The following is a 25,612-nucleotide window of genomic DNA, read 5'->3' on the forward strand; positions in this document are numbered from 1 at the left end:
TTGGCTATATATGAACTTTAAATATATATAAACATGCATTTTAATGTATTTTTAAATCTTACACCTGCTTTATATTAGATTGCTTAGAGAGAGAAAAAACTTAAAATAATGTTTCTTTGGCTTATACTAATTAACATATTCAAACAGCCTAACTCTTTTTTCACCTATATAGATTTACATTAGTGTAAGTCTGTAGAATGAAATGTTGGTGTTCTTAATTTGCAGAGTGTATACACTGAAAGAAAAATACGAGTTCAGAATTTGCTGAGCAATCACAAACTGTGACCAGCTTTCCCAGATTCTAAGCAACTCTTGATGTCTCCTTCAAGAGCTGTAATGAAAGTCTGCTCTTTTAGCTATTAACTCCCTCACCTGAGCTTAACAAGTTGGAGAGATCAAAGCTATTTCAGTGTGGATTCAGTTTTCAAGATAAGGCACACTCTTCCGAAGTCGTCTTTATCCATATTTTAAATCTCAAAAGGAAAACTAAAATTTGTCAAACTGTACTATGATTATAAACACAATGCAGCTTGTCCAGGTGAGTGCAGTTTGCCACTTTCCAGGCTGTGCAAAGAAAATTGAAAATTTTGAGCCCCTCCTGTGACATCGCAAAGGCTCTTCATATGGATGAGTTATGGCCATGAGCTCTGTCCTGCCACACTGCATCTTTTCTCTTGCAAGGGGTTCTCCAAACAAAAATGCCCAGGTGCTTTCTGTTTGCTTTGAGGGTCTTATTGTGGTCACAGGTTTCATTATTGAAAGCCTGGTGGGCACTCAACTTTGGGTAACATCTCATGGCACCCATAGCCAGGGCTCTTTAAACAGTCATTATGAACTTTCTCTGCCAATATATTTTCTTTATTACTGGTGCTGCTGCATTTTGTAAATTAAACACATTATTGCATATTAAGCAAATAAGAATCACCATGCTGGATTTGACCAAAGTCTATCGGATCCAGCATTCTGTTTCCAACAATGACCAGCCAGATAATTCTGGGCAAGATATCAAAAGGATACAAAAGTAATGGCAATACCCTACTGCTCCCTCACCCTGCCAACTCTGCTACTTGAAGGTATACCAGTCTGAACATGGAGGTTCTGCTTAGTTACCATGGGGCAATAGCCTTAATGAGTTTGCCTAATCTTCTTAAAAAGATAAAAGTCACCTTGTATAGATGACCAAATGTGGGGATAACCATTGCATGGAGTGGATATATGGGAGTGTTCTCATTGATCTTCCTCCCAGCTTTTGCACATTGCTAGGCTCTTCTGTATAGAGCCTATGAAACTACATTCCATGTAGAAGGGCTGGTGGTCATATGAAATTTCGGCAGGACCTATGGTTACGATCCCAGCTCTCACCCCCAGAATTGATTATCCCTTCATTTGGATACCATACATATTATGGTAGGGAATTACATATTTTATGAATAAGTACTTCCTTTCATTGACAAAAGACCAGAACTATCAAAAAGCAGGAGCACTTCACTCCCTACACCAGTGGGGAGGGGAACACCTGTGCTCCCCCCTCCAATGTTGTTGGATTCCAACTCCCAACATCTTTGCCTCGTGTACTATTTGTACAATATTGTTAAAGCAGGATGGATATCAGGAAAGAGCCATTTTCAAATCAAATATGCATTCTAGCCAATATAGCTTCACATTCACACAGATAAAACAAATGCAAAAACTAACTTATATTTCATTTGATTAATACCAGGGTGGGCAGACAGTAGAACTGGATCTACTGGTATGGCCAGCGTAGATCAGCAAGGATTGCTGACTCCCAAGAGCAGCAACAAAATGACCACCTTCCTAGCTCTAAATTATAACTGCTGAAATGAAGATAGTTCAGAGTAACCAGGAATGGATTTTTTTGTGTAGAAGGACCATGAGCTCTGTTTCCTTCTGGTACTCAAGACTAATTCCTGGGTTCATATTTATCAAATCTAAGTATATGCCCTTTAAACCATGCTCCACTTGGTATATCTTGGAGGTTCTGGTAAAAATTGAAGTAGATCCCACAAGCCTGAAGTCTGCCCACTCTTTTATCTAAGGGGAAAGCACTTACTAAACACATAACTAATGCTTCTGTACCACATGCATGCCACTTCTTAGAGAAGAACTGCATCACTGTCACTAACACTAGCACCACCTAGAGATGTGCTGCATGTAAAGTTATGGCAATTGCCCAGTGCCAAGGTTTGCCTAGCCTGAGTATTAATTGCTGTATGTTCCCCAGTTTGAAACACATGTTTATAAAATGCTGTCTTTAACCATTCAGTTATTGATGTTGAAATCACTGTGTTAAATTTATTTATATTTGCATTTGCCTCCCAAAAAGCTGCCATCAGTTTCCAGAATCCTTTTGAAAGAAAAAAGGCCCCTCTCTTCATGCATGAATGGAAGAAAGAAGAGTAAGGGGAACAAAAAAGTGTTTCCTCAAGTTCCATCATACCTGACACTTTTGTGGGTTTCTGTGATGGTTCTGTCTGTTAATCTCTCTCTTTAGTTTCTTCCTCCACCTCTTACAGGCTTCTATCTTCAATCTCCTTTCCTTCCTTGCTAGTTCATACTGTAACTGACGATGGGTTTTCTTCTCGACTGGCTTCATTTTTGCTGTTCTTCCAGGAGAAAAATCTATTACCTGCATCGCCGGTACAAGTTCCTGAACAGGTTAGTGATGTTTTTCCTTCATCAGAAGAAGGCCATGGTTGATGTAAAAGTTCAACCACAGAAGGGGAAGGGGAATCGAAATCATCAACTGTTGTTTCTGCAAATACAGTAGTTACAATGATTTTTTTTATGTGAATAGTAGAATTATTGTTGGCTTCAAGGCATTAATGTCATCTCATGGTTTGTTCTAACATGTATGTTCTACTTGAAAGACTCTTAGGACCAAAGACACCATTTGTGCAATTGGAAAATTGAATTGAACAGATGTTTCGTTAGAGTAAAAAGCATGGGTATCCAATCCAGTCATACACACCATACATTTAAATCACATTTGCCGCCCCCCAAAAGAGTTTACCTCTCATATAGCTATAATTCTGAGCACCCTTAACAAACTACAGCTCTCAGGATTCTTTGGGGAAAATAATGTGCTTTAAATGTACGGTGTGTAGACAGCCCAGAACTCAGGAGTTTAGGGCACTTTAAACCCCAATGTGGTTGGAGGCCCCACAGCTTTTGGCCTTGTGAGAAAATATCCTCTTGGTACCTCTGCAAATGGATCTTGCATCTGGCAGTTCCCACCACAGTTAGAGGATGAAAGGACTAGCAGATAAAAGCAGGGTGAATCATTGAAACCAAACAAAAGCAGGCAGAATAACTATAGAAAATGTAACTAAGTTCAAGAGAAAGCTCATAATGAAGGCTTCGGGAGCAGTCTGTTAACCATAAGCACCCAAATTCTCCACAGTGATATGCATTAGGGAAGTAAATAATGACGGTTTTGTTCTCCATATTAACAAATCAGTAATCATCAGAACTTACTTCTTGTATGTATCATAGCTTGACCTTAATGGGACTATTTTATATTTATATTTATTAATCTTGGATGTATTGGGTTCCAGATTTTGAACTAACATTCCGGGGGGAGGTTTGAGAAATAGTTAGCTTAGAGAACAATTCAAAGGGCTTTTAGCATTGTGTGAAGTAACTATGTTTTAACATAATAAAGGTGTCATGATTCCAATAGAAGTGTCTTCAAAGGGGGGGGGGAGTGTTCAGACCTGGAGGAAGAGTGGGAGGAACTTGGGGAGTTAGACCTGGAGGACCCTGGGGAGTGTCCCAGTGGAGTGGGGGGGGGTAACAGATTCCAAACCCCAAGAGATGTCTCTTCCCAGGGAGGGTCCGAACACGTTAGGGCATGGAGATCTGTCCCCAATAGAGGCTTAGGCAAACTTTCAGAAGTGCCTCCCATTACCTCTTTTTCAGACACTTCTCCCACACTTGCCTTCCCCCGTTACAGCTGGGAATAAATCTGAATCTGAACTGGCATTCACCCCACCATAGCTGTCAACGTTTCCCATTTTTTAAGGGAAATTCCCTTATTCCGAATAGGATTCCTTGCAAGAAAATGGAAACGTTGACAGCCATGCACCCCACTTCTTTCTCCAACCTCACCTATTTAGCCCCCAAGGATTGCCCATTTGCTTGCCCACCTGCCATGCTAAATGCTGTGCCTGCCCCATTCTTTAAAAGGAAGGTGCAGGGGGCAAGTTACTTTTTAGTTCAGTGTTTTAGCTTGTGCTTAGCTAATGTAACTTCTCATGTAACCACAGATCCTTGCAACCTGTGGCTGCCTTATGTACTGTTCTAACCTGAAAATAAAAGGCTTTGACCTGTTTATTTAGTATTCATTCTGATTTTTTTGTAGGGAGGTTAGGCATAATTGGCTGTATGAGTATTCGTTTTTATTTCTTTGTGGGGAAGTTAGATGACATTGCCTCAAAGCAAGTGTTATCTCACATTTCCTAGTGCATTTTTCTGTTATTTTCCTTACTGCAAAAACCTAGTCTTTTGAGTAAGCAGGTTTGCACATGACCTTCAAATCAACTACAACTGTGCAACCTGAATTGGCCAGTATGTGATTGAATTCCATCCCAAAATAGTGACAGTCTGAGAAAAAAAGAGATGACTACGGATGAGGTAAAAAGGCAATAGGTGGTCAGGCCTTCAAGGCAGCAACTCAGAGTGGCAGTGACAAGGCCAGACAGAGACTTCTCTACTTCTGATAACTAGTTTAAGCAGGATTAGAAATGCTACCTAGGAACAACCAATCAAGGCAAGGTAATAGATACTAAAGCTTGAACAGTTACTAATGCAGGGACTAGCTTGCAATATAACAACACAATACCCAAACTAAATAAGAAATCCATTGTGCATGCCAAAACCTATGGGTGCCCCATGTTCTTTGAATCCCAGACATTGCATTTCTGTTTTACAATTAATAATGGAAATAGCTAGTTGGGCTTGGTTGTCACATTACTTGAAGCCTATAAATGGCTCACAGTTTGATCTTAGTCCCTGACCTAGTTTAGATCAGGCATGTGGAAGCTTCTTTGGAGCCTTATTCATCCTACTACATTATTCACCCTTTGATTACATGGATATCATAAAGCAAAACTATATTTTGTTTATTTGCTCCAGGTAAAGTAGGGTTGCCATATTTCAAAAAGTGAAAATCTAGATACAAAGCGAGCTTTTAAAATATATTTTAAAGGAAATTTGCCAAAAATGACACTGCTGACGTGGGTTGTCTTTTGTAGTACGCATAGCACTATCTTTGTCATGCAGCAGAACTTGCTTCAGCCAGCCCCATGCTAAATGAAGGCACCTATAGTGTTTGAATGAAATATATAATAAGCTCAGGTTAGACTCCTTGCCAATCACTGCTTACTCTGATGGGCATTAGCTGCCCAGGATCTGAGTCAGAGGGTTTTTGGCTTATGTAGGCAAATCGGTTTGTATGAACACGTGGGAGTGCACAATTCTCCCTTTGTACCTACTTCTCCTTAAATTATTCAGTGAATGTTTTAGCTGAATATTCTTCAGCACATGAATATTGATTGGCACTTCATGATAGGCTACAATGCCTGCAATCCCTATTCACTGGCCATATCTGCTGGGGTTGATGGAAGTTGAAGGCTACATTGACTAGGCCTGTCATAAGGTATAGGACAGGCATAGGCAAACTCGGCCCTCCAGATGTTTTGGGATTACAACTCCCATCATCCCTGACCACTGGTCCTGTTAGCTAGGGAGTTTGCCTATGCCTGGTATAGGAGGTTCTCAGCCCAGGGTACAGTGTTACCAAGCTGAATGTTTTCCCACTCTTACTCTACATGAAAAGTGCCATCAGCAGGGAACTGTCATTGCAGAACTGAGGTGGAGGTGCGGGGGGGGGGGAGGGGAGGGCCAATTCTACACAAGGATGCTGTTTTCAGTGACATCTCCATATCAGGTAGTGAATATTTTTCTTTATTCATTTTCTTACTTATGTGTTCAGTTTCTTACCAGACTCATCTTCAACAAGAGGGGTTGCCTCATGTGGCTTCAGACCATGCCCTTATTAGAGCAATTTTACCAGGAAGTTAAGATGGTACTTTTAGCATCTTCTTCCCAGAACAATAGGAGCAAAGAACTTACCAGTGAACTGGTATTCTATGAATCATATGGAAGCAGTGGTGCTTTTTGCCCTATTATATCACAGCTATTTGCTTCCTGGCACCAACACCATTTCCTGTAGAGATCTTATTGACACTAGATCTTATCCCACAAAAGAACCTATATCAACAGTGCATACTGGGTTATGTTGACTTTATGACTCAACGGGTTTGTGCAGTCTCAGTTCTGGCCAAACTAGACATTACTCAGGAGTTTTGTAGTGGTTAGGATGGGAGATGCATGACCTACCTTCCTGTTTTTCCCATGTCCCATACCTATTGCCATATAAAAGGCCTTTACTTTGATGCAAACAAAATATCAAACTAGAAAACACTTATGGCTTTTCTTCATTTAAAGTAGATATATCAGGAAACTATTCACATACTTGCTATTTGCATATTGCCTTAAACACAAGCTGAAGACACAGATGGCCTGGTGCCAGATTCGGAATCCCTAAAGAAATATCCACGTGGATACAATGCCTGTTTGTTTCTATTGCCATTATGTTGTCAGTCTTTGACTTCTGTTTGTTTCCACCTGTTGGAAAGGAGATTATTAAATCTAAGAACCGGCAGTGCTTCCAGCTCTTGCGGTGTATGATTTGTCTTCAGAGAGTCCATAAATTCTGCAGTGTATCAGGACAGTGTTGCTGAAACAAATTGACAGAGCAGCTTTTTAAAGGAGCACCCTCTGTGAGACATGAGTGGGTGGCAAATGGAAGCAAAACGATTAATTTCTCTAAAGTTCTGCTGCCAGAGCTTTCTACTGTGGTTTCTGAAATCCTCATGCTTAAGCATCCTTAGTATAGTTTTGGCAATTAAGGTGTAAATTTAGAATAAACCAGCTAAAAATGAAATTGGCAAGAGCTTATTTGGCTTTCTTTGATATTTGCTGCATTGTAGCAAGTGCTTCTGTTCTGTCAGGAAGGACATTAGAGACAAGAGTGGCAGGAAATACTGTTCTGTTGGCATCTTGCTTATTCATAATAAGTCCCCTGAGTAGTATTTTGCGTGAAAGCAGACCTTCCTTCTTGGGCTAATAAAGGTTTAAGCTTTTGAGAAAGTTGTGTTCCTTGGAGGAAACAGTTCTCATGGTCCAAGTTCTCTATTTCAATTCCCAGGAGTCAGTTACCACTTCCTTGCCACAATCTCCAATGCCCTGAGCCTCTGATTCGAATTTTAGGGTGGTAAGGAGAGAGGCATTTCACAGGTGTCCCTGCCTTTGGTCCAGCACACAAGGGGAACCTCTTATTCTGTTCCCCTCTATTCTCAATGTGTTTGGCGAGGCAAATAAATGCTTTACGGCCTTAAGAGGTTGGTCCACAGAATCCTCTTTTGCTATCTGTAGTGAATCAGACAGGACTAAGCTAGTCTGTTAGTGAGCACTCTGATTTTGTAGATCACACGCAATTAAAACTAATTGGTTCTACTGTAGTTTATACAATTCTGTTCTAGAAACTGTTTTAAAGAATTTTCACTTTTCTTTTCAACCAAAAGTGTTCCCAGAACAGCATATAGATCAATTAAAAAACACGATGCAACAAGCACTTTCTGAAAAATCCTTGTATGTAACTTCCCCATAAACTTGTGTTGTCCATACGAGTATGATTGTATGTGTAAAGTAAGTACCTGCCTTGGTTTTAACATTTAGCTTTATGTTTCCTTTTGTCTGGCCTTTCATGTGCTACAGAATCGAGAAACAATTAAGCAGGTTTCGAGGATGGTTACCTAGAAAGCCAATGAGGTTGGACAAGGAAAGGCTGCCAGACCTGGAGGAGAATGACTGCTACACTGCCCCATTCAGTCAGCAAAGGATCCATCAGTGAGTGTTGTAAGGAAGACAAATTTTGAGATGAACTAATACTGCTACAGTTTATTTTGGGGGATGGCAGCATATTAGTAAGGATGGACCCCTACTGAACTGCTTGAAATTTTGCTCAAATGCTGCAGTTGCAGCCCTTTGCATCATTTTCTCTGGCTGATCGGGTGAGGCACAGCCCTGTGGTAGGGGCCTCTGATGGACCCATTTGAACCTGGGTTGAGGCGGGCAGTTCACCTCTCAGCCCCCAGCCATGGGAATTCCTGAACTGCTGGCTGCATGTGCGCTCTGCTGCCAGGTAGGATGGCCAAACATGAGGGGCCACAACCACTGGGCCCCCTAGAAAGGGGTAAGCAGCCATTGCAGCCATTTCATCATTTCCTCAAGACTTCATCTACTAGTTGACAAATTAAAAAGAGTATTGATGTGTTACATGAATGCACCACAGCTATATTTACACCCCGACACCTGGGTTTGCATCACAGTCAAAATCTGTATTTTGTACTGCATCCCTAAGCCAACTATTTAAGACACAAACTTAATGTAACTCTTAGCATTGCCCAAACAGCATTTAAAAATCAATCTATCTTCATGTTGTATATGCACAAAGTCTGTTTACATTAACAGATAATGCTTATATGGAATTCTTTTGATATGGATGGAATTTTCTGAAAATTTTGATGTTGAGCTTTTCTGCGTGGATCCCGCCCCCACCACATTCTGAAGAGAATGTTCCCCAATACAATCCTTCCATATTATGTTAATAATTATCATCATCATCATATAGATGAAAACATTAGGAAGAACTTTCTGACTGCAAGAGCTGTTTGACAGTAAAATGGACTCCCTTGGGAGGTGATGGATTCTCCTTCCTTGGAGGATTTTAAGCAGAGGTTGGATTGAGATTCCTGCATCCCAAGGAGTTGGGGCAGATGACCCTTGGGATCCCTTCCAACTCTATAATTCTATGTCTATATATAGTAATGAAGGGACAAAAAACAACTCTAACACTAGATTGAGTTTTGAATTACTTTATCCCTGGAAGTTTTAGGAGTGCATGTGACTTTTGGAATGCTAATAATTAATAACAGAAAATGAAGGTGGTGTGTTTTGTTTCCTAGTAGAATTTGTGGTACATTTATTGCATATGACATTAGATCCTTCGATGGGAATTATAAGGGACAAGATTGCCTTACAAATAGGTGGCCAGTGCATGAGACTGGGATCTGTGTATTTTTAAATTGCTCGCCTCAAGGCTCACTTCTTCAGGCCAAACAAGACATAATGCCTCCCACACAACAGTGTGAGTGATTTTTAAAAGTAAATTGCAGGCACCTTTGCTTTGATCCAGATTGGGCCCCATGTGCCTGCTATTTGTATTGCGGGAGTGGGGGAACTTCAGATTTATCTTTTAAAAACCACATATGCAATTGTTAGTTGTGTGAATGGCCTGTCATCATGATCCTTAATGACCTTGCAATACAGGCCAAAATCTACTCTTGTCCATCTGGAGATCTTCCTGTAAATCAAGGAGTTGTTGCCTGGACTTTTATGAAAGGGTAACATTACATTTGGCCTCAAGCTAAAGTTTGCAACCTGGAAAGTTTCCAACAGAGAATGTATCAAAAGAAATTAATTGGCTGGCTGGCTTTCAGCTGCAGTCTTGTTAGTTCAAGGCTATTCTTTAGATGACAGTTTGGTGCATTGCCTTTATTCTGCCTTATTAAGCCACTGCAAGAACATTTTTAAATTTCCAAGTTTCCAGTTTTACTCATTTCTTAGGAAGTGCATAGTAACAAGGAAATGTGCAATGTTACTGCTTCATTTTTAAAATCGAGTGCCATTAAAATAAATCCCCTGTCATTCAAAATACATTATCTGACTTTTGGATGTTTCACTGTATCCCTTGCATAAACATTGTTTATGTTGCACCAGTCATCTGAGAGTCCTCCATGGCACCCGGGAAGTGAGGTTGTACCCTAACCCCAAGATTTTGGTAGGATTCATAATTTTCATGTGGCTACTGTCATGTCTGAGCAGAAGGTCCCAGATTCAGTCCCTAGCATCTCCACAGGTAGCAACAGATGATGGGACAGTTCTCTCTGCCAGAGTTGTTGCCAGTCTGAGTGGGCAATACTGGGCAAAATGGAAAGGTAGCTTGACCTGGAATAATGCAGCTCATTAAATTCCATAATTGTTGCATTTGACCACAGCCTTGGACAGGCAGAGGTCCAGTTTGATCTACCAACTTGTGAAGTCTGCTTTACTGAAGCTTATTTACTTCTATTGAGATTGAACTCCACAGGACCGGCCCACCCATGAGGCAATGTGAGGCAGCTGCCCCAGGCAGCAGGATTCATAGCGGCAGCAGAAACTGTGTATACATTTATCCCCAAGCCCTTGTTCCTTATTTAGCTCTAACCCCTTTTTCCCTGGGGTGGCATTTTTTGGTTTGCCTCAGGTGCCAAAATGTCTTGGGCTGGCCCTGTTACCACAAGCTCATGTTATTATTTTTTAAAAAAATCTTTCATATACAGTGTCCTTCAAATAACCCACCTTAGCAGAAATTTCATATTGTGGTTCAATTAATTCTTTTATTACATTCTACTGCTGATTTGTCAGAGATGTCAGTGACACCTCCTTGTATTGTCATGAGCAATAACTATCTTGCTTGTGCTTGTTTTCAAAAATAGCTTCATCATCCACAACAAAGACACGTTCTTCAACAACGCTACAAGAAGTAGAATTGTTCATCATATTTTACAGAGAGTGAAATACGAAGAAGGAAAAAATAAAATTGGTAAGTGTGGGACAGCAACAGATTTTATTGCTTATTAGCCTCTCCAAGTAAGTAGGATGGTAGCTTTAAACATCCATATGCATCCCAATGCTTTAATGGGGAGGGAAATCACAACCTCACCTCTTTGGTCAATCAATCTGAAAAGCGATGAGGGTGCTCAGGATGGGGAAGAGAGTTAATTGCATTTGCAAATGAATCTATTAAAATTGTGGTTTCTGAAACGATATGAGAACCATAACACAGCCATGCTCTGAAATTTGCACTTACCCAAATTTTGCGATGCAGTTTTCCAAATTGGGTTTACAATATTGCATATATTGGGTAAAGTGTATGAATATATTCACAAAAATAACAAGCAAAAATGTGTTATTTTAGGAGAAATAGCTCACAAAAATGTGTACATTAGTCAAAACTTCATACAAAAAAAGTGTTTATTGTGTATGTGAACCCGGTCTTTGGGTGTTTGATTTTCGTTGTTGTGTATACTGTGTATATACGGACAATGACAATAAATTTATCTTATCTTATCTTATCTTATTGGGAGAAAATTGAGCTAAAATGCAGATTTTCATGAGGATTTAGAAAATAAAATAAATCCGCAATCTGCTGCAGAAACATGAACTGAATTTAAGTTTGGAAACTGAAAGACATGAAATTCACAAAACCTTTCTGCTCCTAAATGCTAATTCATTTCCCACTGCAGCACTGGGATATGACACAAGGAGGAGGTAAATGGCACCCTCTCCACTCCTCAGAGGCAAAGAGGCAAGGCACCACAACAGCACTAGGACTTTTTGTCATCTGGACTTTTAAACTATTTTCCATAATAGTCAATTATTGTTTTATATATTTATATTTATATATGTTTTTTTAAAAATGAAATTATAGTATACAAATATTTTAAATAAATAAAATGCAGCACTCAGTTATTGCATAAGTGATTGCAATTGCTGCTGAAGATTCTAGTACTGCCGTTTTAACTGCTGTTGCTGTGGTGCAGAGAACATGCTGGAGCACTCTGCAAAATCCCAAACAATGCCAGACTTTATCTGGAGATAGACTGTGGCAGTTGCTGTTTGTTTTGTTCAATGCAACCCATACTGCTGCGGAATGTGGGAAGTGTCTGGCAGGCCACTTTTGAATAATAATAATATAATAATAAATTTTATTTATATCCCGCCCTCCCCAGCCGAAGCCGGGCTCAGGGCAGCTAACAACAATAAAATAGTGCAACAAGACTTCAGGGGCCAGGTTCAGGCTCTGGGTGTGCAGTTCCCTACCCTTATCTTAAGAGATGCCATGGCTGGCACTCATATTATTCTTTGATAAGATTACTAGACAGATACCAGAACTTTCCAGGCACTTGATAGGATAGGATATATATAAGGTAAAGGTAAAGGTACCCCTGCCTGTACGGGCCAGTCTTGCCAGACTCTAGGGTTGTGCGCTCATCTCACTCTATAGGCCGGGAACCAGCACTGTCCACAGACAGTTCCGGGTCACGTGGCCAGCATGACAAGCTGCATCTGGCGAGCCAGCGCAGCATAGGATACCTGAAAACTATCCTAGCAAAATTAAGAGCAATTCACAAGGAGCTCTGAGAAATGTGGATGTTCAAAAGTGCTTGTACCACTCTGCAGCAGTTACCACACCTTTATAAAGTGTTATAAAGAATTTGCTGTTCCTTTTCCAACATTCAGCTGTTACTGTATTATTTCTAATGCATTATTGTCATTCCAACCCTGCATGCTATATATTGAATATTTTTGTTTTTTTAGGTCTGAATCGATTGCTTACTAATGGCTCCTATGAAGCTGCATTTCCTCTTCATGAGGTATTATTTCCTATTATTTTTCTTAGCAAACACAATATAGTCTCTAGATGACTTTTACTAGAATTATCATCAGTAATATGAATCCTGTTTTTTGCTGGATTGGGTACAAGTATTTTGTAGAAATACTTGCCTTTGAGACTCAAGGCATTTCCACACCATCGTTCTATTGTACAATAGAGTCTGACAAATCTCCAAGACGAGCTTTGTTAAAAGACTTCAGAGAACAGTTTGTATCAGGGATAGGCAACAATGTTCTCCCAAGATGGACTCCAGCTCCCATCACCCCTGACCACTGGCCAGTCACATCTGGAGAGCACCACATTTTGTGAAGTTGATAGATTCAGGAGAGGCCATGTGTGACTTAAGAGGTCAAAACAGATGTCACATTCCTTCTAGAGGAATCCTCCTCAGAGGAGGACCTGGTACACCCTGAAGGGGACCATAGAGAACAGGAAGTTGGGCCACGCAGCAGCAAGGCCAAATTAGAACCACCAGACTTTATGGCATCCCACTTGATAGAAAGTCAGAGTTAGAAGCTGAGCCACGTCCAAGCCCAAGAGAACATCAACTCAGCAAAGTGGAGAACCAGTGGAGTGCTCATCTGAAAGCCAAGCCTTCCTTGAGAGTAACATGCTACTCATGAGGAGCTACTTCTTCATTAGTAGATCAAACTCCTCAGATAGCTGTGACGACTACCAGGTGTGCCTAGAGTGAGGCTTAGCAGGCTCGTAGATAAATGCCTGCAGTTCCTTAGGAAAGTTTCTGGAGCAGCTTCTGTACTGCAGCTTCCTGTCAGCTGTGTTGTCTTGCTGTGAACCTGACTTTCCTGTGTGTGTGACCTTGGCCTGTGACTGGACTATGGTTATTTCATTAACTGCCTCCCTCACCAAACTTGACCTTGGCGTTTGACCTGGCATTGGTCTCTGGACCTTCCTCAAAGTGGACTCCAACTGCTGGTATCCTTATTCCTACAGCAGGACAACAGTACCCAAAGTGATCATGCCTGGGTGACACTATAACAATTCAAATTTAGGAGTGCTGGTATTATTATGTGTTCCTTCCTGTCTGTTCCTATAAGAAAGTAAAGAACAGCATCCAGTATTAGCTGAAGTGTTACAAAGTTTTTGAGGGCTGGTCCAGTAGTAATCAATCTGTGAGGTTACCTGCGTATATTTCCAAACCCTGCCATACTTTGTTGTTAGGGTCATGTGAATGTTAACATGTATAAAACAGCTGTTCTGTGATCACTGATCCTATGTAACTGATAGATCAAAGTACATGTCTTGGGATTTGCACAATCATGTAAGAAAAGGTTACAAACATATCTAACAGCAAAGTTGTTTGTTCTTTTTGGCTACTTTTTGTGCGCCTTTGCTAAGAAATATACAATGCAACCTTAATGCTAAGATCTTATCTGGAAGCCCAGAAAAATAAAAACTTCCATTAGAAAAGAAACTGCAAACATTAGATTTCCTTCCTTTGAGTGCTCTTATCTTCCTTCAAAAGTTTCTGGGAGTTTGTAGACCGAGGTTAGGAATTGGAATCTGAAGAATAGCAATATGCTGTTTATTTGTGGGAAAATAATACTAAATGAATGTGTGTGTGTGTGTGTGTGTGTGTGTTTGCTTACATGGATAGTATGTTTATTCTAATGAATACTTCTTCACTAATTTCTCCTTTACAACCTTTATTTTAGGGTGGTTACAGAAGTAAAAAATCCATAAGAACTCATGGGGCAGAAAACCACAGGCATCTACTTTATGAGTGCTGGGCTTCGTGGGGAGCTTGGTATAAATACCAGCCTTTGGATCTTGTACGGTAAAACCTTTTAAAAACCAGTTCTTCATTTTTTAATATTTTGGTGTGTTTGGATGAATTAAATCAGCTTGTTAAGTGGGAGAGAAGAGCTGGTATTCACTGGTAGAGCACATAAATTGCGTGAAAAGCTCCCAAGATCTGACACCTCCAGATAGAGCTGAGAGGGGACCACTTTCCGAAACCCTGAGTAACTACTATAGGATGTGTTGAGTCATAGACTTGTGCTAAGTATTACTCTTTCCTATAGTCACAACAACTAGATTTCTGGCACTTTTAAAACCCACATTGGCACCCCAGATGGCATCTTGCCCACTTAAGGACTGCAGTATGAAGTCACAAAGTGTCCACCCAATATCCTTCGTTAAAAGTTGTGGCTTACATCCCAACTATAAGAGACTTAGTATGCCAGCGTATAAGTGCTGAAGATGAACTATGGCCAACCTCCCTTCCAGCCCTTCATCTCCGATGTTGCATCCGCATTGCAGGCGAATAGACCACCACCAATGCTTAAGAGTAAAGTGTGGCTGAAGATACCATAACTGAGAATGGTGACTGAAAGTCTGCAAATGATATAATACAGCAGTAACACATTTTCTAAAATATAGCCAACTGCTAGGAGATTTGCTTTCTCTGCGTTTGTTTTTAAAACTGATTTCCTAAAAGAAAAAAAATGTAAATATTTTGCAGGAAATGCTGGGTTGATAAAAAGTATATTTGTAACTATATGAAGTTATTTTAGAGAATAGTTTTAAATGAAGGATAATAACAACAATAGGAGATTGCTCTTGGACTGCATTTTTTCTGCAAACAGATCTGGTGCCAGTACCAGGCATATTATGGCATTTGTCAGGATCATAGTGCCCCACCAGGGCCCACTGCTTACATCTGCCCTGGACCCCCCCCCAAAAAAACCCAACACCCCAGGCTGTATTGGGCAACTGCTCCCAGCCATCATATTAGTTTCCCATAAGGTCACAGAGCAGCAATATATCATCGTGAAAAATTTAAGTGGCAGCTAAACCCACCCACCCAGGATATTCAGAACATGGTCCAGGCTCTACTGCCCCTTGCCAAGGCATACTAATAGAGGGGCTCCTTTCAAACCTGGTGCTTCTCCTGTCTGGAAAATACAACAAACCACAACATGATTTGATTCCTAAATCACTGTTGAAGTTCTCTTCCTTTTGAAATCTTTCACCTTATTCCAAGGGTGCTTTTAAAAATACCTAGCCTAGAAATCTCACAAGGGTGTTCTTGGGGCATACAGAATTTGGCAACCTAATAACAGTGGGCACACTGACCATTTTCCAAATGCATTACTCTATTATAGTAAAAGCTAAGAGTTAACTTCAGAGTTCTGCCTTAGTAGATGACTAAGATTCTGGGTCGCTTGGGAGTAATTTTTGAAAATCATTTGTAGCTGCAAATATACATTGTTCTATGACACTAATTAGTCTCTGAGCTGCTGCAGTCCATCTTTTTGTTTTCTGTTTACTTAGCTTTCTTCATGTCACAATATTGATTCTTTTTCTCCATTAGTCTAGAAAAACAGAGATAAGTGCTTATAGTGACAAAGTTGCTTCAGAAACAAGCAAATTGCTCTAGTAGTGGCATTTGTTTCTGGTCATCTGTGCCACTACCCAAGGTAAATATCCATCAGACTTGAGCAGCATGGTTAAATCTTCATATCTCCTGGTTTCCAGAGTTCAAGGGATATGTGACAATGGCACATACTCAAGATCACTCAACACAGCACACTTGAAATCATCCCTTTGATTTGCTTTAGTTTCAATGCAAGTTTGGCCATGGAGTAGCAGGCTTTAAGTTTTTTATGTGGAAAGAAGAAGCTGAGATTTTCATGAAATACCAAGATTCAAGATTCCCTGCTGCCCCAATAAAAGTTTCAATGCATTATGTACACAAACCACCTATTGTGAATCAAGATGTATGTTTGCAGAGTTCCTGTGGCCCCTTGTGGGAGTTCTTGTATGATACCCATTACCCAGTCCATGACCTCACAGGCACTATTCAGAGATACCAAGGTATTAAAGCAGCTAATAAACCGCCCCGTATTCTCTTCACTGGTGAATACTACCATATCATATTCAAGTTCCATTGTTACTGGGAAACCTTGTACAACTGCTGCTTTCTCTAGCAATAAATTTGAAGTCTTAATTCTGCAGTGCCATTAATCTGGCACATTCAACAGTCATTAATTTTGGTTTAATTACACCAGCTGGCCACTAAAGTTGCCAGAAAGAAGCAAGGAAACAATGTGTGTGAATGATCTGCACAGTTCTGAATAGATGTCCCCATGGGATGCTGAGATGTGTGGTTTCTCTATAAAGCATGTATCAAAAACTTTTGTTAAAGGTTCTGGATGATCTCTTTATGATCTCCACCTGAAATTGGTTTACAGGTTACTGCAGGAAAAGCTCCAAAACAAACAAAAAAATACCCAAAAGGGTATAAAAACTAATAGCTCCTTCAATTGGCTGCATTTCCTCACTTGAAATTGTGCGTGTTATTGTCTGCAGCAGAGCAGTCATTCCTAAATGTTAGAGCCTATCAGTAGCTCACCTATATCCTCATGAATGAGTTGCCTGCCTGCTGGCAGCACTATCAACTTGGCAATTAAGACATTTCCAGAGCAGATGACATCTGTTGATGTCTGCATAATTTTGTACATGTTGATGTCAGACCAGGGATGATGTGTCGGGTTTGTAAGATTAGCCAAGGTAGTGGTTATGAAGTGTTAATATTCTCAGTTTCTGAGCTGGTTTTCTTTGACAGATACTGCATCGTATGATAACTGAGCTCTGTCCGTGGTGCTTGATCTTTGAAAGCCCTTTGGCACACACAGAATAGGAAGTGACAGATAACTATGTGAAGACATGCGAACTGTGTGCAGTTGGTGGGGTGTAGTGGGGAGCCTGAACAGCTTAACCGACCAACTGCGAAAAGTCTTGGCAGACATGTATTGACTCTATGCAGGCATTAAGTTCAATGCACATAGGTTGGGAGTGGGGTCTGCTGCTGTGGTTCACCCCATTCCTAGTTCATACATACTTTGCACCAGGGGTGGGGAACTTCAGGGACCCTCCAAGCCTCTGTCCTGCCCATGGGACTCTCTCAGGCCACACTCCAGCTCCCCAGACTGGACCCCTTTACTCCTTGCTCATTTTCCTCAGTTGCGTTAGCGTGGCTAGAATGTATCTTTGAACTGTGAAGATGTCTCTTGCTTGCTTGATTAGAGGATGGAGAAGTACTGAGGGTGGTGTTGGAAACCTCTGGCTTCTGCATGCCTGGAATGTAGCCTATTGTACAAATATGAGAATCGCATTTGTTCCTCTGCTAGCTTTTGCCTCTGGCTAGCACACCACTGGCATGTGACCCCCCCCCCCCGAAGGTTACCTATTACAGAATGCAGCCTTGGGGGAAAAGGTCCTCCATCCCTGCTCTTCACAGTATGAATTGATGCCTACGCTTGGGGCTAGTATCAGTTTCTGGGATTCTTGGGCAGCATGAGAACCCACTCTCAGGGCTCACTGTTGACAAATACCCAGGACCACCATTAAATAAATCCAGCCAGCGCTCCAAACGTCAGAGAGCTGAATCTAGCTATCAAGCTTTAGAGTGTCCCTATGTGGGCAATGTAAATGGCAGTTAGATCCAGCAGCCTGGGCTGGTCAGAGAACTGGCAGTGTCTGCTGCCAGGTAACTACTGATGCAGGACACGCACCAGACAGCACTTTCCCCCAGAGCCTCTTCAAGCATACAGTACGTCCTGAACAGGCTTATGTGGGCAACATGGTTACGCAGCCCCTTAGTGCTTATGTGTGTGTTAGGCATCAATCTGATGGAATGGGTAGGAATGAGGCAGAGTTGCCAAAGCAGGTCTCATGGGAAGTGAGAATAATCCCATGAAGTTCAGTCATTCTCTATTGATTGTTCTTCTGGCTTTGGGTGGCTAAAGTGCATTTCAGCATCTCACACTAATAATACCCAACAGTCATATCTGACAGGGCTGGGAGAGCAAAGAGATGGAACTATTGATTTGATCATCCTCAGTACAGTCCAAGCTCTCGTCTGAATTACTGTTCTGCCAGTGGTGATGTCAGTTTTTTTTAATGGTAGCATGATGTGAATGATACTGTTAAGCTGTGTCAATGTTCACATAAAGCATGCCAATAAAACCATTACTGGCTGTGCTCTTTTAAAACTACAAGTGAAGAGGCCCTGTGGATCCCTTTCATACACAGAGAGCAGTTTGGTACACCCGCTCCTCGTCCTTTTGTAATGTATAAATTAACACTGGCATCATTTGGGGTCTTGGAAGCAGCTGCTCATTGGTATCAGAAGTCACAATGTGTGCACTGCTTCTTGCAGCTGCAGGACTGGGCAGGGATTTCAAGTACTGAAGGAAACAAGAGAGCAAAAAAAATTAAAAAGCACCTATCCTAGGGAGTGGAGAACAGCAGTATAAATAAATCTTAGCTGAGTGTTCTGCTTCTGCTTTGCTTTACAGTTTTAAATTATAGACTTGGATTCATGTAGGCCATGTAAATCCCATAGACTTTAAGTTTTCTTTTGCACTGGAGCGAACCCAGATTGCTATTCAGTATGTCAGCCAAACAATTAGGCCAGAAGTTTCTCTCATGCAGCAAAGACAGATCTGCAGCTGTTGCCAGTGTTGTTTTTACACTGCCAACCTGCTGTCCTTGTCACAAAAGACCACATTACGGTTACAAGTTTATCAGTTCAGTCGGAAGGCCCAAGGGACCTTCTGATTGACAGAGGAATACAAAAACAAATTGACTGCATTTGGCAAGTAAAGCCTGAACTTCAAGGAAGATCATTGGAACATGCCAAGCTGCCCCACAAAAAGACATTGTACAGTGCAAAATACAAGGTGTGGAGTTAATGCAAGGTTGGTTGGGCTGTAACTTAGAGAGCTGATGATCCGTCCATTCAAAGCCCAACAATTGCCCCTTGTTTTTAATATAAGTAAAATGTCATTCTTCTGAGTCTCTGAATAATATACTTTTATGTTAAGAACCAGTGTTCAGTCCTATTGAAGGTGTCTTCCTAACTTTGTTGCCTTGTGTTTTTGACAGACGGTACTTTGGTGAGAAAATTGGCTTGTACTTTGCCTGGCTAGGCTGGTATACAGGAATGCTCTTCCCAGCTGCCTTCGTTGGACTCTTTGTCTTTTTGTATGGAGTAGCCACACTGAACCACTGCCAAGTCAGGTGAAGTGAAAACAAAACATGGCTACTAGTGTATTTGATATAAGCAAGCATTGCATGGAGGTCTTTAGTGATTAAATATTATACAAATAGCTGAAATAGATGTATTCCATTCAATAAATAAATGTATTCAGTTGCTATTTAACATTCCCACACACTAGTATTGTTCTGATCTTTTGTTTTACCCCCCTCAGCAGCTCTTAAACAACAACAACAACTACCACTACTACTAGCTTTTTCTGAAGTAAAAAAAAATGGCTTATTTTAGGTTTGTTCTGTTTTTCTCCTGCTCATTACTCCACTGCCCAAATTATGAAAGCACTCTGAAGCGTGTGAGTTATAAACTGAGCTATTAATCATGATCTCTTCTCTTTTCCAGTAAAGAAGTCTGCCAAGCTACAGAGATTATAATGTGCCCTATATGTGATAAATACTGCCCCTTCATGAGGTTGTCCGACAGCTGTGTTTATGCCAAGGTAAATTTTAAAAAATAATAATTAAAAATGCTTTTGGCTTCGTACAGCAACAGTGTTGTATTTAATACCATGAAAAACATTGTTTACCTTTTTAAAACTTCCAAATACTTTAAATTTAACTTTGGTGCAAATGAGTGCAACTCCTTCAAGGGTGATGCCTCTGCTTAGGAAATTAGAGTATTACTAACAGAAGCAGGACCAACTATGGTATTGTTACATTAAAAATATTATTTAATTTACATCCCACCTTTTCTTCAAGGATCTCAAGGTGGCACACATGGTTCTCCCCTCCCTCATTTATTCCCCACGACAACCCTGTGAAGTAGGTTAGGTTGAGAGGCAGTGACTGGCCCAAGGTCAGTGAGCTTCCTGACTGAGAGGGGATTTGAACTCTGATCACTCAGATGCTAGCCCAACACTCTAATCACTACAACATACCGGCTGTTGTGCACCTCAGCCTCTGAGCACTGAGGAACTTGGAAGTGACAGTCCATACCTCAGGTCTGGTTTCCTAGTTTAGAAGCATGGTCCTTAACCTTTTTTGGGTCTCGGACCCCTTTGAAAATCTGTTGAAAGCTATGGACCCCTTGAACTTATTTTTTTCCCTAAGGGTCTGTGAACCACAGGTTAAAAAAGCCTGCTTTGGAATAAAGGTCACTACAAACTCTGGTGTCTCTTATTTGGTTTTATCTGCACATATATACAGTGTGAGCATAAGAAGGAAGGGCTCACAACATTAACCCTCCAATAGATAGTGGTTCTCCTTAGGTTTTTAAGGAAGTTTCCCAGTGCCATAGCACTGGATTCTCACATAGAGCAGAATTAGGCCTCTCTGTGCTCCCAATCTTGCTACTAGGTTAGACTGGCTATTATTCTTTCACACTCACCCCCAGCCAGGAGAGAGGGGAAAGGTAAGCCCAAAATCCCCCATGGCACTCTCATTCAGAATTATGTTTCTCCTTCCTGCCTGATGTCCCACCCCATGACAGCCCCAGTTTCCCCTGGATCACTTCAGTGGTCTGTGACTGTCTCAGCTCAACTGGGATAGGCCCAAATCCGTCCAAATAGCTCGAATTTGGCTTGGATCTGGTGCGCAGCCTTACCCATTACGTTCAATGGTGCAATTCTGTACTTTTCCTCTGTGAGCTTTATGCGTTCTAAAATAAATCACGGAAGCATGCCTCTTCTCTGCAGTCATGCAACTCTTTGTATGATAACACGAAATATAGCCAATCTGCATGAGGGTTTGATGAGGTCTTTTTGTGCAGCTGACACTTGTGTCTTGAGCTTTTAATTCACATATATCTTCTCAGTATAATTAATTGCTTGCCTGTGTGTCAGGGTCTTATGTTTTTCCCTCAGGAGAACAGTTCAAGCAAACTTCCCTTTGATAGCTTAATGACTGCATGATTTCAGAAAGGCTCGTATCAAGAGGAATATATTATTGTAGGCTACCAACAGGCTGACATGTGGAAATAGTGGTCTGGTTGTAAAAACATACCCAAGGCTTGGCTTGCTACTGATAGCCAAATCATAAGCATATTGGAAACTTCTCCTAATAAATGTTTGTCATCCTGATATTAGGCCTAACCCTTTGCAGTTTAAGCAAATTTCCTGAGTAAGATATATCCCTTATTTTTTACACAATGGAAAACGATAGTTTTGAATAGAATATTTAAAATGAATTGCTGAACCTGATTGTCTTTTCACAGGTAACACATCTTTTTGACAATGGGGCTACTGTGTTTTTTGCTGTTTTCATGGCAGTGTGGGGTAAGTTCTGCTCTAAAGGTGGGTTATGTCAGTACTTTTTTGTTTTTAAAAATCTTATTCTATTCTAAATATTTGATGATTTTAATGGTGCTCTGGGCTCACTTCCCTACCCCACCCCACACACATTTGTAGGTCACGCTTTCTAATTTAGAAAGTTTCCAAAGAGCGCGCTTGTTCATCATGTTCATGCAATAGATTGTCAGACTACTGATATCTTGAACTCAATATTAAATTAACAACAACATGTTTCAATGTGGCCCTTGGCACTCAATCAGTTGTCTGCCAACATAGTCCACAATCCTGTTAATGTAGAGGATTTATGTTCTGGAAAGTAGCAAATGTTCATGTTTTCCGAAAGAATAAAGCTCTTTCTGTCTGATACCCTGCTGAGATGAAAGGCTCTGCAGAATTTATGGCCTTTGTGGCCAAACACAGTCAAATCCTTCCTCAAGCGATAACGTGCAGACGCAACATTTATTTCAGAAACAATATTAGATCTGCAGGATTTAGATGGTGTGCTTTGCAGGGGAGGGGGCCAATCTCAATGGCGGAACGCATGCTTTTCATGGGAATGATCCCAAGTTCACTTCCTGGTATCTCCAGCTATGACTGAAAAGCAGTCTTATCTGAAAGCCTCAAGAGCCATGGCCAGTCAGCAGAGACAACCCTGAATTAGATATATGTAGAGTCTGATTCGGTATAAGACAGCCTTCTATGTTCCAATGTCATTCGTGAATAACTCCCAAAAAGAGTTAGAGCTGGGACATTAATGAGCTCTGAAGGGAACTATTGAGCAAAAGTTCAGAGAAGGCTGAAGGACTTACATACAGTAGTCACTTCCTCAACTGCAGGACTAGGGAGCCTGTGGCCTTCCTGGGACTACAACTCCCATTGGTCCCAATCAACATAAGTGATGGTCAGAGTTGATGGGAGTTGCAGTCCAGTAATGCCTAGATGACCACATGTTACCTAACCCTGCTCCATCTGGTCCTCTGCAGGATCGTTATCAGAAGCTGGGTGATGGCTTGCAGCTGTGTTTTCTCCCCCATCCTGGGTAGATTAGACTACCCCCCCAATAGTTCCCTGCTAATAGCACTGCCTGGCTGCCAAATGGGCAGTCCTCTAGAAGGTTTGGGCTTCTCGTCTGTTTCTGTGGATTGGGAGTGGTGGGAGAGAATTAGGGTTCAAGGCAGGGATCAGGATGGGCAAGGCATCTCTTCGGGCTGCTTTTGTACTGGTGTGGGTTTCTCCATGTCTTCAGTGTGAGTGAGCTGCTGTGTGGGGCCCCCAAAAACATCTCTGGCTCAGCTGGAATCCTGATATTCCAGATACAGAATTCAGGTAATAGTTTTTAAATGATGTTTGATTGAAAATCTCTTAATGTAGTAGTGTGTTAATCTTTAGAATCAAGAGGTGTACTTCCAAACTGGAAACAGGGAGTACACAGGCATCACAGAATTTCTCATTTGGTTGCCTGTCGCAGTTAAAAAATGTTTATTTTTACTTATTTTTAACACTGAGAAGTAAGTTGACTGCTTAAGCATTATTCACATAGGGCAAGTGGTTTTTACAAAAGTAGAATGTTTTGCTCCTCAAAAGAAAATATGTCTGTTTGCATGATAAAAAAAAATGTACCCTTATTTGACTACAATGAGATGATAAATAAATTAATGTGGTTTTTTGTTAATATTTCTTTCCGTTTCTCTACTATAGCAACTGTTTTCCTGGAGTTTTGGAAAAGAAGACGAGCAGTAATTGCCTACGACTGGGACTTGATAGACTGGGAAGAAGAGGAGGTTTGTATGTCTATGCTACTGCTTTACCAGTGAGAGTAGGAAGAATATTTAGTTAAGTTGGCTTCAAAATACAGATTCGGCTTTAGAGAAAGAAAGTGAGTTATCCCAGCATGGAGTTTGATTCCCTTCCATCCTTTCCGGAGCCTTTCTAGGCCATGGCATTTTACATTAGCTGAGTCACTGACACAGCAGGTGGATGAAATCAGCCAAGCAACAATTCCTAAAATAAAATTGATTGGCAGCTGTACAGGCAAAGCGAGGCAACTTTGTGAAGTCTTAGACCTATTTCTCCCTGAGGTGGCAAGCCTGTATGCTGGGTATAAGGATATCAGCTTGCCAAACCATGGTTTAGCAAGCCAGGAAAGGACATTGGGATTCTGCAGTTGTCCTTCCCTCACCTCATTTGCATACTGTCTTTGGCCCTTCCACCCTGTTGTATTTAAACCAGAATTCCCTGTAATACCCAAAATTGTGAACTCTGCTTCCATGCCAGTTTACCAATCAATACTGGTTAGTAAACTTACATTAAACCAGAGTTCCCTGGTTCGGATGTAACCAGGAAGTCTAGCTTAAACAGACCAGGACTGAAGCAGTTTGTGCGCAAAGGGGAGAGGAAGAAATGTGGTCCTGGTACTATTTACAGCTTGCTAAATCACTGTAAGGTTGTTCCAGTATTCAAATAAATGTGGGGGATTTGCATGGCTGAGTGCTTCTCCATGCAGAAAATCTTTACATGAAAAACTGGCATGTCTAGTAGATAGGGGCTATTTTCTTGCCACCTGTGAAATGGTGGCTTACAGGAGACTTGTTGTGAGCCTACAATATGTCAGTAGACTGATTTGTGGAGGGCACAAAGACCTAATCTGGGTCAGGGATACTTTACTCAGTAAATACAACACTCCTTGCCAGAAACAGAACAGCTGTTTCATTTTCTGCTGAGGTATATAATGGAATTAAGTTTATTGAAGCTTCTATTAATTGCTAGCATCTGCTATCAATCCTCTCATCTTACTCAGCAGAGCATATTACATAATTTGCTGGTGTGATCTTGAGAATCTTCTTCACACATCTTTTAATAGCTTTGTTCATAGGAATAAATAAGTTAATTTACCACAGAGCTTAATTTTCAGCTGTGAATTGTGACATTCCTGTTTTTCTCATTGGCAGCAGCCCAATCCAGAATTTATTCAGGATCACACAGACCAAAGTTAGTCTGTTCAGTATGTTGCTTGTATCTTTCTAGCTTGTGTAATTCCACCTGGAGGCAGAACGTGGGAAGAGACGGTGATCCTAAAGGTGATCCTACAGTTCTGACTCCCTTGCTAAGCAATATTTTTTATCCTCAGGAAGGAATTCCAGTGCTATAGAAAACCCTTAGTTTCTGGCAGCAGCAGAAAGCACTTTCTCAGCACATATATCTCAACTGCTTTTCATGTTAAATTAAATCATGTAATGTTGACAAAAGTCTGATAACCTGGGGCTTCCTGTACAGGACTTTGTCTAATTCTATGTTTAAAAAATTTTCATATGTTCTTTAGGAAGAAATACGGCCCCAGTTTGAAGCCAAGTACTCCAAGAAAGAACGAATGAATCCCATATCTGGAAAACCGGAGCCTTATCAAGCATTTGCAGATAAATGCAGCAGAATTATTGTTTCTGCATCTGGAATATTTTTTATGGTTTGAAAAATATAATTCCTTTTGAATTGTCTGAAAACTAGACTTTCTCATCTCTGTTAGCAAAATGGGGGGAGTTCATAGATTAGTTTCATAATATTATTAAGCTGTTCCTGCTGTTTAAAATGGTTTGTGTCACGGTCTGACACAGTTGTTTTATAAGTAACCATTGTATAAAGGTATTTTAGCATTCTGTTCCTG

General features: G+C 40.9%; 1 protein-coding gene across 2 annotated transcripts in view; it reads left to right on the forward strand.

The window, feature by feature from the left end:
- Positions 1-25,612, forward strand: part of ANO4 (anoctamin 4) — a 135,050-nt gene that overhangs the window by 86,682 nt on the left and 22,756 nt on the right. For both annotated transcript variants that reach the window (XM_081927933.1, XM_081927934.1), the window contains 10 exons: positions 2,632-2,676; positions 7,861-7,992; positions 10,683-10,789; positions 12,568-12,623; positions 14,320-14,441; positions 19,559-19,693; positions 20,070-20,166; positions 21,879-21,939; positions 23,653-23,735; positions 25,274-25,414. In XM_081927933.1, coding sequence (XP_081784059.1) covers positions 2,632-2,676; positions 7,861-7,992; positions 10,683-10,789; positions 12,568-12,623; positions 14,320-14,441; positions 19,559-19,693; positions 20,070-20,166; positions 21,879-21,939; positions 23,653-23,735; positions 25,274-25,414 — 979 coding nt within the window. The remainder of the gene's footprint in view (positions 1-2,631; positions 2,677-7,860; positions 7,993-10,682; positions 10,790-12,567; positions 12,624-14,319; positions 14,442-19,558; positions 19,694-20,069; positions 20,167-21,878; positions 21,940-23,652; positions 23,736-25,273; positions 25,415-25,612) is intronic.

The sequence above is a fragment of the Podarcis melisellensis genome (genome assembly GCF_964234715.1).
Source record: "Podarcis melisellensis genome assembly, chromosome: 10".
Lineage (NCBI taxonomy): Eukaryota > Metazoa > Chordata > Lepidosauria > Squamata > Lacertidae > Podarcis > Podarcis melisellensis.